This window comes from Carassius auratus, chromosome 3, assembly GCF_003368295.1.
Source record: "Carassius auratus strain Wakin chromosome 3, ASM336829v1, whole genome shotgun sequence".
Lineage (NCBI taxonomy): Eukaryota > Metazoa > Chordata > Actinopteri > Cypriniformes > Cyprinidae > Carassius > Carassius auratus.
Genome location: NC_039245.1, coordinates 7,082,639 through 7,096,668, shown reverse-complemented (window position 1 = coordinate 7,096,668; position 14,030 = coordinate 7,082,639). Strand labels below are relative to the sequence as shown.

Below are 14,030 nucleotides of genomic sequence, written 5' to 3'. Positions count from 1 at the left end.
TTTTTTTGCTGCGTTGTCTGATAGATCGTGCATTACAAGCCTTAACCAATAAATAAATATGCTTGAGAACGTAATAAAACAAATCAGTTTTTGATTTAAGACCTTTAATATCTACGTCAACTTGTAGTTTGGCCTCTTAGTTTTTAATTAATAAAGGTATAAAACTAATTGCACTGGTTTAAATGTTCAATCAGAATTTAACAGTTTTAAACAAATGCTTTTCTGGTCAAATTGGAAATTTTTTCTCTATCAGTAATTAGAAAACGAGCAGTTAATGCTTAAAATATTAAAAAACCTCTTGGAAGCATGTGAAAGTGAAGGTGATAGTGACGGAGCGGCTTAGCTGTGCTATTATTGCCGTTGTAGAACTGTCATTGTCCAGCAGATAGCTTTATCATGCTCTCAGTATGTTCTTCTACTGCTGGTCACCCTTGTGATTTACTGCATCGTAGACCTGCAGTCTTATGTAATCTTCCTTAACTTATATTACCATCTCTATTCTCTGTTTTATCCCACCTGTCATACATAGCCAGCAGACACAGCATTACAAAAAGATGTTTTATTCACAGTTTGTGTCTTTTTATTGGTTACAGAAGAGTTTCTGACAGAGCAAAGCTGGCCGAGATGCAGAAAGCAAAAGGTTAGATTAAAAAAAAAAAAAAAACATGGACAGAGAAATAGCGAAGAGGAGGGGAGAGAGGGAGTGAAGAGGATGTGTTTTCTTTCCTCTGCAATCCCCATTCTCTCTATTGACGGTCTGTCTCTCTCACTCTCTCTGTGATGAGCTTGGCATCACTTTTAGGAGGCAAAGCTCTCTCTTGGTTCAAAACCCTCATTTTGTCTTTCTTTTTAGTGAACTGTCAAGCGAAAGAAACAAAAATGATGACTGGTTCCTCTATTATAGAGTGAGATCACTCAATCTTGCCTCATTTCCCTCATTGAGCACTCTTCCGCATTTATCTAGAGAGAGAGTTCAGCCACAAGCTATAGAAGTCTTCAACCCTCAAACAGCAGAAGATGCTGCAACTTTCATGCATGAGAGGTGGTCGTGGGTAATGAGTGAGAAACAGAGAGAAAGAGAGAGCATGTGAGAGATACAGTATTGGTGTTCATTTTATTGAAAACAATCCCATATCCCCACTTGACGGACACTGTGGTCATGAGCCTCTCCGCCCTCCCAATTCAGCCTCAGCGAGACAAGTCTTTGGAGAGATGGAGAGAGTAAGTGCTTGAGAGTAACAAAGAGGATGGAAAGGAAGAAAGGGAGGAAGAAACACAAAGTAAGAGAAGGAGGACAGAGAACAGACTGGGAGAGTAAAGCAGTGAGGGATGCACGTTCATCTCTTCATTTTCTGTCTTGTCTCCACGAGCGTTTACTCCTCCTTCTCCTCTCCGTGTGTGATGACGTAGCAGATGTTCTTGTAGTCAACATTGCCAGCAACATCTGGGGGGAAGGCGGCCCACAGATTCTTCATCTGATGGATGACGAACAAAGAATTAAGATTAAATAAATATTAACCAGTTCTCATTTTAGAGACTTAATCTGATCCTGAAAAATGTATTAAAGTTGCAGTGAAACAGAAATAGTGACAGGTCTTTTATGCATTGTGACATACAGCCAAGGGAAAAGGATAATTGAAGAAGAAATAATTGTGGGCCATGAATGGCCATTTCATGCTGATTTAACACTATGAAGAGCATCATGTGATCTCACCTCCTCTGCAGAGAACCTATCGCACTGAGTGGTCAGAAGCTCCTCAAGGCTGGGAAGAGAGATAACGAATAGCAGTCAGACATGGAAACATTTTGCACATAGAAATAAAAAATGAGTTAATATATGCTTACAATTGCTTCTTGATGAAGCCGGTGCCCTCTGGGTCCAGCACCTTGAAGGCAGACACAATGACGTCTTCGGGATCAGCACCTTTTTAGACACAATGGAAGCAAGTTACACTGACTGAATACAACAATGATTGGTAAACTGAAGGGAAAACAGCCAGAGAAAGGGCCTTTTGCATACCCTTCAGCTTCTCTCCGAACATGGTGAGGAAAACGGTGAAGTTGATTGGGCCGCTGGCTTCCTTGATCATGGCCTCCAACTCCTCATTCTTCACGTTCAGCTGGCCTGCAGAGAGACAAGGACGGTCAGCACACATGCATGGATATATTTACAAAGGACACAAGATTACACAAGACATAAACTCACCCATTGAGGCCAACACGTCCCTAAGGTCGTCTTTGCTGATGATACCGTCTCTGTTCTGGTCAATGATTGTGAAAGCCTACACGTGCAGGACAGAAAAAAAGACAAGCAGAGTTTTACAGGAGTTTGTGGTTTATGAAAATGAGCCTGCTCTTAGTTGTAAACAAATGACTAAAGAGTCAATTTAACAAGAAATTTTCCCCTTGTATCTTTTTTCTCTTCCCTGACAGTAAATCTCTTATCAGTAACATGAAACTCAAGAAGGGGCTTGAAGAGCAGCAGCTGCTAACTCCCACCTGGCCCCCACAGAGACCCTTGCTGATCCTTCTTTCCATCTGGGAGACGTGTCAAGTCCATCTCAACTGTAATGTCAGACATTCCTGAAGAGGCACTTGAGAAGGCTGCATCATTTATTAATAAACCATTCAAACCACTTCACATCCTTACATAGCTCAGTCACACACTAGCCTGACGCTAATTCCAGTCACCTCACCCATTTAGCATGTGCGTACATACTTTTTAACTTAGTGTCTGAGATAATGAAATTAATTTAGGGTAATTACAATGTTTAAGAACCGAAAGGAAGGTCAACTGGTAAATTTTTTTCTGGTCTTTTGTGCTTTTTTGCATTTGTCATTTCAAGGTCCACTCAGAAATCTAATACACATTTTAACATTCCTTTCCTGCAACTATCTTAATATAACATATAAACATAATACTCATGAGCTATGCTTTTTTTTCCCATTTTCCTTTCTCTTTTATATTTTTTTCATATAATCCACATGATCTCTTTCTGTTCTTCTAGAATGCACTATGATCTTCAGCTGCCACCAGAAATGCCTGACCTTTTTTTTTTTTTTTTTTGGATATTAGCGGACAAGACAAAAAGACGAGATGATGTTGATCTGCTTATACATATACACACACACATATATATATATATATATATATATATATATATATACTTAACAATATGACGTCTATTTAGTACCAATGTATCTGACACAGGTAAATTGGTATGCTTGTTGTTGTATTGTGTTAAAAATTTAACCAATCCTGTAATGAAAGTGTAAGTACAGGTGAACATGATAAGATCTGATCTGTTTTTTTTTGTTTTACCTCTTTGTACTCCTGAATCTGGCTCTGCTCAAACATGGAGAAGACGTTGGAGGAACCCTCTCCTCCTCCTGCCCTCCTCTTGGCCTTCTTGGGTGCCTAGAAAGAAAGAAAAAACATTAAGTACAGTAGAATAGTGCGTATTATGTGCATAATTTGAAAAACTGAAGATCAGACACCCACATTGCAGTGCCACATATAGCTTATAGACACATGACTCTCATTCATAAGACATTTTTACATATTTATTGTTAATAAAACCCTGTTAAGCCACATTGTAATAAAACACACATTTTTTTTTACATGTGATATACATCCAAATAATGACCTGTGCAAAGGTCATTCCTCACATTAATATGATTAACAAAACCATATTCATTAGCTTTATCATATTATGCTTTGTGGTGAAACTTGCAATATTCTATATTTTCTTAATTTTCCATCTCACATAAAATTACTAAATAAATTAATGAATTCCATATTTCATGGCAAGAGAAAACAAAACCACTCAGATTAATGGTTTATAACTGCTGGTCCTGGTTCCAACAGCACAGGTTCAGAAAGAACGGCTTCAGTAAAAAAATGCCCAGTTTATCAAATCCTGTTAAAGTCCACAGTTCAATTATCCAAGAATCAGGCGCTGATTCAAAATGCAAGCTCTCTTCCATTCAACCCTGCTGAGACTGAGGCATTATGTCCTTGGCTCATATGTGTCCACCTAGATGGTGTGGCCAGGTAACATCTAAGCTTCAGGCTACTCACCATGCTGAGACGGTATGTGTGAAGTCTAAGAAGCTCAAGAAGTGAAGACTGAAGGCGCGTATTGACTTGTTCCTGTGCGGTTTATATACTGCCGAAGGCCCCTTGCTAAATATAGAGCCATCCTTAAGTGTGGCTTGGGAAAAAGACAGAGGGAAGAAATAGGGACAGGGAAAACTATGAAAGGGGAGAGAGATGAGGTAGGGGTAAAGTGATGAAGGAACACAGGGTGGGATGCACTATCGTCTTACAGTGCTCAGAAATAGCTACTGGAGTCTTGGAACTGGATGAATCTGATACTGATGGCAGCGGTCTGCGTATCTCACGTAGACTAATAAGGACATGGAGACGTATGGGACTCTTTGAACTTCGCACAATCACATAACTCAAGCAATCTGAACTCGACTCCCACCCTATTTAGATTAGTGGAGGATCAATATTTGGTTTTCAGTGTTACACCTGAATCCTGGGGTTGGGATGGGGGAGGTTGCATTCATAGATACTGATTGATGTAAATCCTGAGATTTTTGGAGCCAATGATTACAGTATCTTGTTCATATATGTGTACATGCCCCCATCTGATATATAAGAGATTGTTGTGGCGTCTTAACCCTTGCTGTCTTGTCACCTCTTTCCAAATCAGTGCTAATCAAAAATAGGTTTTAATGCCTTTCCTAGTATAGTGATACCATAAGATTTGTGTCCAAGTCCCCTCACCCACCTCACCCGCCACATGGCCATGCCCAAATTCAGCACTCTCTCCCTGGAGCTCTTTGACCTCGGTCGGTCACTCTGCAGTCACTGTAAGACGCAGTTTGTGATGGTACAAGGGAGGCTGCTCTGTGTATGGGCACTTCATTATCGTCTTTTCTTTCAGTTTGAGAAGATCAGCAGCACAATGCAGCCCACAGAGGGTTTGGTTTGGGACACAGGTGAGGGGAAATCTGAGGCTTAATACAGGTTCTTTTGGAAAGGGGGGGGGGGGCAATGGACAGCTGGGAGTGACCAAAATAGCAAAACAAACTTGTCTGCTCCTTGCGCTCTCCTTTTCTTCTCTGTTTAATCCATCTGTCACTTCCTTCTCCACTTCTAGCACTCCCAAGAGTTTGTTTTGCATTATTTTCCTCATTTAGGCTCATTTGATACCTGGTGAGTCTGTCCTTTACATGTCTTGTTCCCCTTTCTAGATCTTGCCTGGATCTTTCATTGTTCAATTTAAGCAATCTGTAGAAATTGATAAGACTAAGGTAATAATAAACTTGAAAAGGAAATGCATACATATAAATAATTTAATATTCTTGTATTCCCATACACTGATAATTCTTCCAGTCGTTGGAAAAGCAGCTGAACGATTAGACTGGTTCTCAAATTAGAGATGGTATAGCCTATGCTATATTGATACACCCCTCCTCTAACTATATATGGTGGAACAGCATTCAAAGAGTATGAGAGATCAACAGAGAGGGAAGGAAAGCCTGGGTCAGAGGAAGAGTAGGCCTTGATATGAGATATTTCATGTCAGAATGATTTTCTTAAGTTCATTGTAGACAATTTTCAAGACAATTAGACAATTTGTCTGACTGATGACCAATCAGGTTGTGTATATTGTACATCTCTGATTTAGCATCTTCATAGTGTAGGTCACTGTGTCAGTCATCTTTGTTTTGTTTATGGACTGTCAAAGTGTACATGTCTATACGTACAGGACATGTTACATGTAACGTGATCTTCTCTGACATGTATCTTCAAAGCTGTTTATCATGGCAGAGATGACTGGAATCCGGAGGAGGTGAAAAAGGCCACATGGTCGCTGTAGGGGTTTGACATACCTGAAGTCTGCAGTGTGCCGAGGTTATGGTTGAAATGAGGAGCTTCATGTTGCATCCTACACTTAAGGAGTCTGTAGTTTTTTTGTTGTCAAAGCTTTGATGTATGTCACAGAATCCACATAAAACTTCATAACGTGAATTCATGAATCATTATACAACCCAAAATATCTGGCGATGAAGAGATGATTTTGTCCACATTAAAATAAATAAAATAAGATCTTGACAGAACAATTTATTAGGACTTTTATTCTAATCTGATTGATACAATAAAACACAAGTTCACAATACAGGTTGAGTAAAATAAAATGTATACTAACAACACTAACATCAAACAACCCTACTATTTTTTTTCTTACTGATGCTGTGCAATATTTTTTTTGAGTGCTAAAATACACTCAAAATATAACTTATTATTAAATTAAACCTGTTTTACAGAGTTGATTATAATTTACATTAGAGAAGGGGTGGGGAACGTTGATCCTGGAGGGCCTGTGTCCCTGCAGAGTTTAGCTCCAACCCTGAGAAAAAACCTACCTGTATCCTGAAGACCTTGATTAGCTTGTTCAGGCGTGTTTGATTAGGGTTGGAGCTAAACTCTGCAGGGACACAGGCGCTCCAGGATCAACGTTCCCCACCCCTGCATTAGAGCATAAATACTAGATAACATAATCAAAATGTATTTCTCAACAAATTATCATCAAAATGCATCCAATTAAATGTATGAACACAAAATTTATGTATATTAAATTTAATATATATATTTATAATTAGCACCTGGTTACAGAGACTGAATACATAAAAAAATTATTGAATAAAACACATTGAACATTACTGATATCATCCATATATAATTACACATAAGACATGACATTACATAATAAAATATCAGTTGTAAAGCAACTAGTGACCCTGTGAATGAAGCATGGCTGAATAAAAGGTAGTAATACTGTTGGGTGAAATGCAGTGCCCTCTGGTGGCCTACAGTATAGAGCTGCATTTCTGAAATGCTTACTGCATACAAACTTTACAGTTTATTTTTATGTTTACTGTTATGACTGCAATATAAAACGGTTGCTTTTTAAATAACGTGTTAAATGTTCCAAATGTGTTGAGTGAAGTAGAAACTAAAAGAAAAAAGGCACATCTACATCCCCAAAGAATTGAGACGTTGAGAAAGAGGAAGAATAGAAAGAAGAAGCCTCCTGAACTGTGGGAATTAAGTTCTGTAAGGCAGAACTAAACAGCCACTTGTGTTGCCCTCTTCACAAAATCACATTAGTGATTAGGCTCCCTCAGTACCTAATAATAAATTAAAAATGAATTATTATCCAGCATTCACAGCTCTACAACTAATATGTAATCTCCAATCAAATTTCATTTGAAGGTATATGAAATACTTTGGATCCAATAAGACATTTTGCTACTGTAAATGTCTGCACATAGTTAGATTAAAAGATGGGGGTGAAGCTACTGGTGGTTTGGGTCTCTTTTATAACAGTTCAAGCTAGAAGGAACTAGGCTGAGAGACCACAGAGAGGAAATGAGAAATGCACAAGATCAGTGTCAGACAGTGCTAATCTGCATCCCTTCATAACATTAAAAAGACAGCAGGATTCTACTACTGCAGTATTACATTTACTGCATCCTTAATACATTCACAAGTCTGCTGTTTTAGGACAAGATTTACTATTAAGACGACAATATGAACTACTGCATATATGCGATAGGTCAAGATACTACTCTAGCCAAGGTCAATGAGGTCTTCCTCAATGTATCCCACTTCCTCACGCTTCTTCTTCAGCCAATCAGCTCTTAGTTGCTTAATCTCATTTCCATAGTGCTCATGCAGTTTACTAAACTCCTCCAAAGGATCAAAGCCCACAACAGGCCACTCCCCATAAGATGGTGCCGGACCATTTAAGGGTGTGACATGAGCATTTCTCTTGGGCCAGAGCTTTGGAGATCGCTTACTGGTAGTCTTGAATTGAATAGGAGGGGCATGAAGACTAGAGCTGGTGGGAATGTTTGGCATAGACGGAGGTGGTACAGAACTGGTGCTGTAGCTCCGCCCATCTCTGGGCACTATGGAAGTCCCATGTATGAAATAGGGTTGTCCTGGGTTCCAGGAAGCCATTATATTATTGGGTGTAGAAGTCACTTCAGAGGTCTGGATGGAATCACAAAGACCTTTGTCTCTTTTAGCTTCTGTTTTGTTAAGAGCATGAAAAAATACAATCAGACATGTTAATTGTGTTCAAGCCAGTAGACACAGAAAGCACATTTACATAAACGCACCTTCGTAGCGTCTCTCCAGGTCTCTGACGATCATGGAAAGGTAGATGTGACTGGCGCAGAACAGCGCACCGATCCAGCTCTCCTGGCTGGGATGGTCATCAGCGGCTAGTCTATACGTGCGGAGGCCTGGTCCAGTGAACACCAAAGAGAAACAGAACTGACCATCTGTCTCACACGCCTGCACCAGGCAACCCTCCAGAACAATCACTCCCAACAGGTTACGATCACCTGGACGCTCCTGATAAAACAGCAGATTCCCCTTCAACACAAACCAGCGGCGCAGGTACGTGGTGTTCCTCTCTCTCTGTAGAATAAGGAAGTCATTGCAATTACGACTTGTTTAAAGAGGGAGAACATTATCTAGAATGTACAGGACAGAGAAACACTGGAGATGATGAACGGTGAAAAATATTTTGTAATGCACAGCAGAATGATATATTCTGAACCTGAATTAATGTCACTAATGAAGAAATGCTTTTAATAAGTGTCTATCAAATAAGTGTAACCCCCGTTTCAGATTTGTGGTCAAATTTACAGATATGAGGGTGATATATTTTTAGTTTGTTCTGTAATATTGGTAATTGAACAGATTATTATTAGAGATCATTTAAAATAACCATTTTATTAAGGTATCATATAGTCCTGCTTGCCACTATTATATTTACTTTTAGCATTATATTTGAAATTATACAGTAACCTAAAAATTTACATTTTCCAATTTGAATTGAACAGGTAAATCACTGTTCCTAAGCACTTTCCTAAGCACCGTAAACAAATCTGACACACATCGTAAACAACTCGGACAATCACAACACTCTCGAAACTGCTTAAAATGCTTCAGCTTTTCCAAACAAGCATTCTAGATTAATTTAATATTATACGGGTAAATTGACATATCCAGCTACCTACCTTTTTGTAGAGGTATCCCTCTTTATCTACAGGTGAAGGGCAGGACAGGTAGTGGGTTAGAATCTTTTCATGGATCTTCATCACAACGCCACCTGGCGTGCAGCCGTGTCCTGGCGCGAGCACCGGGCGAGCGAGCCTTACAGCAAAATAAATTTTTAAAACCGATTAAAACCCATGGATAAATAATATTTGACATTGTCATTCTTTTTTATTCGATTTTTATTTATTATTTGTAGAAAAAAAATGAAACGCGTACACGTATTTCTCAGTAATTATGAAATCATGCGTGAATAACTTGTCTATCCGGTTCTCGCGGTATCTGTTAGTATTGTTGCTAGTCAGCCACAAATATATTGCCACGTAAACACGGTGTCATTCTTGAAGCAGCAATTTGCGCTTTGTAAAAGAATAAACAAACGTTTGTGACGGGAACAGTGACGTACCGACAGACAGGTGCAACAACTTACTTTTGCCAATGTCTTTCCGTTGATTTTATCGTGGATCACATACAACCTTAGTGGCAAAACATCACTTCAGGGCACGCTCCCCAATCCCGGCAAATCGCATAAAGAAAAGAATGATATCAGAAGTTTCGTATTACCAGCGCGCGCACTCACGCCGGACTCGCAAGTGTTTAAATATAAAGTACGCGAGCCACTTCCTGGTAACAAAAGCCGATGCCCTATTCTCTTTAGACTTCATGATGAAATAGCAGCAACATGCGCGTTCACACAGCCCCGATTAATGAATTTATGCATGGATAAAAAGAGGAAAGTATACACTTACAAATATATAAAAACTGATACTCTGCATATTACTGAGTCATGTTTCTAATTCAGGCTCTCATCGAATATAGAAAATATATGACGTGCGTTTTTTTTTTTTTCACAGTTCCTACTGTTCTGCTTCTCAAGTGCACCTTTTTGTAGTGAGCTTTCATAGAGACGCATTATGTTTACAATAAAGAGTTTTTTCTCTATCCAATGTTCCAGGGAAGCATACACACCAGTGTTAACTACAAAAATAATAATAACAGAACAATAATTTGGAAGCTTAAAACAAGAGGTTTTTGTAAAATGTCCAAGCAGGTCAAGTGATGGACGTGAGGTCGCTGAAGTGGGCGTCATTGAACCGCCTCGGCTCCGGGGGGCGATAGAGACTCGGACAGAAGCTTACGAATGACGCGGTTCCGGGTTTTTTTTTTAGTAGTTTGCTTGAATGGCGCAGCGGGGAGAATAACATTCAGGTAACTAAATATTCTACCTTATTGCTGTTGGTTTATAGTTGACCTGTCTGTTAAGCGTCTGTCTCGGTCGAGCTGAAGTTTTAGATGGCTCATGCGTTAGCTAACGTTAGCTAGCACACGCACCGCACGGACGCGCGCAGCAATTAGCTTGGCGCATTGCGCAGCAGTGGTGTAAATACTTTTAAATGTGATACCAAATTTAGTTTGTATTCAGTTATTATATATGGTGGAGTTTTTGTAAAATGTGCATTAAGTATAGGCCTAATGCTTTAATATAAAATTTTAGATGGAGTTTACTATGTGGCCACACGGTTATGTACACTCTAGTCTCCTGTGAAGTCTCTCTGTCTTTAAATTCAGAACCACTCCATATGTACAGGTTTCAATAATTTAATGTGTTATGGAATATCAGCATTATGTTAAGAGCATTAAAATTCAACAGTACACCGTGCACACATCTTATGCCTCTTTTAGCATGTCGAAAAGGAAAGTGACATTTGAGGATGGAGATGGGGAGATCACTTTGGAAGATGCTCCAAAGAAGAAGGTCGGCTTCTTATAACTCTATATATTTTAATAGATTTTGTCAAAGTGTCCTGTTATTATCATGCATATTGTTATTCTGATGTAACAGATTTTGCAGTACTGTGAATTGCCTCATGTTCTGTTCTGCTTTATCCCGATGTCTTTTTACAGATTGTCGATGGTGTGAGTGGCCCAGGATCCAGATTTAAGGAGAAACACTCTTTGGACAGTGATGAGGAGGATGAAGGAGATGTTGGAGAAAATAGCAGCAAATATGACATCCTTGCCAGTGACGATGTGGATGGTGTGTGAATAATAATTTGGCCTCAGGCAGATTATGAAATAAATGTTATATGCACTCTTCCTATTGACCTCTTTAGTGTCTCTCTGTTAGATTGTTTAAAAGGCTGAGAAATGCCACTGGATTCGGTAAAAGCTAGATTGCTTGTATTATATGTCTGTTTTACAGTAGATAAAATAATATTTCTCTTGCACATTCTTTGTGTTTTACAGGCCAGGAAATGGCAACCATTGACTATGATGAGGGTGTACGCATCACCCCATTTAATCTCACGGAGGAAATGCAGGAGGGACACTTTGATTCAGAGGGAAACTATTTTGTCAACAAAGAGAAAGATATCAGAGACAACTGGCTGGACAATATCGACTGGGTACAATTTATTGCACAAATTTTGAGAAATAGTTGATAAGTTTAAGCTTAAGTTCACATTTTTGAGAAATGTTTTCCTCAAACATACTATCTCTTCACACAGGTGAAGATAAAAGAGCAGCCTGTGAAAAAGAAGAAAGGCCTTGCCGCTAAGCGGAAGAGAAGAATTGGTGATGAAGACGAAGCAGAAGAGGAGATAAAGCGGGAGGAGCAGCGGAAAGACAGTGAAGAAGATGAGGAGGAAGAGGAGGAGAAAGGACCTGCAGAAGACCCTCTGGCTGCATACAGCCATCATCAGCTCACAGAATCCGTCATTGAGCTGATGCTGCCAGGAGAAACAGTGGCTGCTGCTCTGAGAAGACTTGGCGGTCTTGGAGGACGCAAGAAGAAAGGAAGACTGAGAGAAGGAGAGGAGGAGAAAAAAGAGACTATGAACAGAGATTCTGATAAACTAGACAAACTGACCGCATTGGCAGATAGACTAGTGGGGATTGGAGATTTTGAAATTTATCAGCAGACGTATGAAAAACTGGCCTACAAGCTGAAGGGGTTGACTCGAGGAAAGGCAGCCAAAACGCTAGAGGAGGAAAAAGATGAGCTAGACATGTTCGGCGAGGACTTTGATGAGCAGCATGGTGCAGACAAAGATGAGGATAAAGACAACACCAGAGGTAAGTGATAGGACAATGATGTGTTTTTTAAAGGTAGCGTGATTAGGTGCAATTTAAATATGAACTCTTATTTGTAGTAGTGTAGCAATCTTTTTTCACGGTCATAAATAATGAGTCTGGAAAATTTTACTGCCAGTTGTCTTTCCTGATTATTTGATTCATGGCTGACCCCTTAGAAATAAGTCATATATTTTGTGTTTATTTCTAGTGATTGATGAGGTCATGTGGGAATACAAATGGGACAATGAAGAAAACTCTGAGCTCTATGGGCCCTTCAGCAGCCAACAGATGCAGGTAAGACACACACACACACACACACGCTATTTTTATATTAAATGGTTTTAAAAATGTAAACACTGACAGATTCAGTAATGCTCTTTTGTTTGGAGTGGTCTGACATAGGCAATTGACTGAAATGGCTGTATCTTTTATTCCAGGACTGGGTAGACGAGGGCTACTTTAAGGATGGAGTGTACTGTAGGAAGATTGGCCAAGAACACGCCCCCTTCTACAACTCAAAGAGAATAGACTTTGAACTCTATACATGATCTGTTGATGAATTGTGCTCCAGATTTTATTTGATTTCTTCTGCCCATCTGAGAGGGCTTCTCTGAATAATTGTTTACTCTTCAATAATCTTTAACTTTGTTTTATGTACACTCATACACTAGAATGTGTTCCTGTGTTTGATACAAGATGTGTTTTAAAATAAAAGACTTGATGGCTGGATCCAACCTGGTGTTCTGGATAAATGTTACAGCTATTGTGACCGGATTTTTAAAGAGAGACGCAAAACGCAAACCGCGGGGCGCTACATATGCCAATAAAACTATAGGTGCGTTCCGTTCGACCGTAAGTGTACTGCGAAGTGGACTTCACAGGGTATTCCGCCAACTTAAGTGAGATTCCAATCCGAAGGGAGCGCACATGTTCAGTTCGAAGGGCACTGAGCACGGCACAGGGAATAAGGGAACATCGATACATCACTAAACAGGAAGTGGAGAGCGATTATCCTCCAACTGTCATTAAGCGCAGCACGTCATCACCAGTCAGAACGGCCGTCTGCGCTGTCTTCGTTCATATTCATTACGGATCGTAAAAAGATATGATAATGTAAAAGTGGCTAGAAGCAGACAAGGCTCTGCTATTTTTCTTTATTTTACTTTATTTACCTCAGTGTTTACTATACGGCGGTGCGCAGGAAGAAGGCGCACGAGACCGCTATGCAATTATATGACCATTTATTAAAAACACATATAGGCTATACAGTATATCATATTTGCATGACAGCAGGGCTTCAATTCTATTAATAGTCAAGTAATAGCAGCAATTGTCAATTAAAGTGTATAATAAACATACGTTTTTCATTATATAGTACTCATTTATTTTTTATTGTATAGTGTACATATTTTAAATGTGATTGTAAATAAAAATGTAAATATGAATGTAGTCTTATATATTTATATCATAACCTGCGCGACCCCATCGGTGACTTTCTTTGATTACGTTTGCAGGGCGTTCCAAATGAGCGGTTATTGTCAGTGAAGTCCACTTCAACTGAAATACCGTGCTCAGGGAGTAGGGAGCAGTGAACACTGCTTAGGGACCCTGTCGAATGGAACGCACCTTATGAAAGTTCCTAACTGGCCAGTACGAAACCTAACTGGCCAGTACGTTGACGCTGCACGTTTACAATTGGCTGAAATGTTAGACCCCACCCGAGGGGCGGGACATTCTCATACTTTGCTAGGTTTTGATTGGTTCTTCGACAGACCGGGAACACACTTGTACCGATTGATAGGTCTGA

At 39.6% G+C, this 14,030-nt stretch overlaps 3 protein-coding genes across 3 annotated transcripts; 1 reads left to right on the top strand and 2 right to left on the bottom strand.

Moving 5' to 3' along the window:
- Positions 1-562: 562 nt before the first annotated feature.
- On the bottom strand, positions 563-4,252 carry LOC113045520 (myosin regulatory light chain 2, skeletal muscle isoform). Its single transcript, XM_026205930.1, has 7 exons — positions 4,082-4,252; positions 3,323-3,418; positions 2,207-2,282; positions 2,021-2,125; positions 1,846-1,924; positions 1,715-1,763; positions 563-1,475 (listed from the first exon to the last, which is right to left on the bottom strand). Exons 1-7 carry the CDS (start codon positions 4,082-4,084, stop codon positions 1,374-1,376), a joined length of 510 nt encoding a protein of 169 aa, XP_026061715.1. The 5' UTR covers positions 4,085-4,252; the 3' UTR covers positions 563-1,373.
- A 1,885-nt stretch (positions 4,253-6,137) lies between these two features.
- pheta2 (PH domain containing endocytic trafficking adaptor 2) lies at positions 6,138-10,109 on the bottom strand. The gene is made up of 4 exons (XM_026205901.1): positions 9,579-10,109; positions 9,112-9,247; positions 8,203-8,506; positions 6,138-8,112 (listed from the first exon to the last, which is right to left on the bottom strand). Exons 2-4 carry the CDS (start codon positions 9,190-9,192, stop codon positions 7,649-7,651), a joined length of 849 nt encoding a protein of 282 aa, XP_026061686.1. The 5' UTR covers positions 9,193-9,247; positions 9,579-10,109; the 3' UTR covers positions 6,138-7,648.
- A 136-nt stretch (positions 10,110-10,245) lies between these two features.
- On the top strand, positions 10,246-12,957 carry LOC113045488 (CD2 antigen cytoplasmic tail-binding protein 2). The gene is made up of 7 exons (XM_026205890.1): positions 10,246-10,357; positions 10,832-10,904; positions 11,054-11,186; positions 11,396-11,553; positions 11,656-12,223; positions 12,432-12,517; positions 12,661-12,957. The coding sequence occupies exons 1-7, from the start codon at positions 10,290-10,292 to the stop codon at positions 12,769-12,771; spliced, it is 1,197 nt and encodes a 398-aa protein (XP_026061675.1). The 5' UTR covers positions 10,246-10,289; the 3' UTR covers positions 12,772-12,957.
- Positions 12,958-14,030: the final 1,073 nt, after the last annotated feature.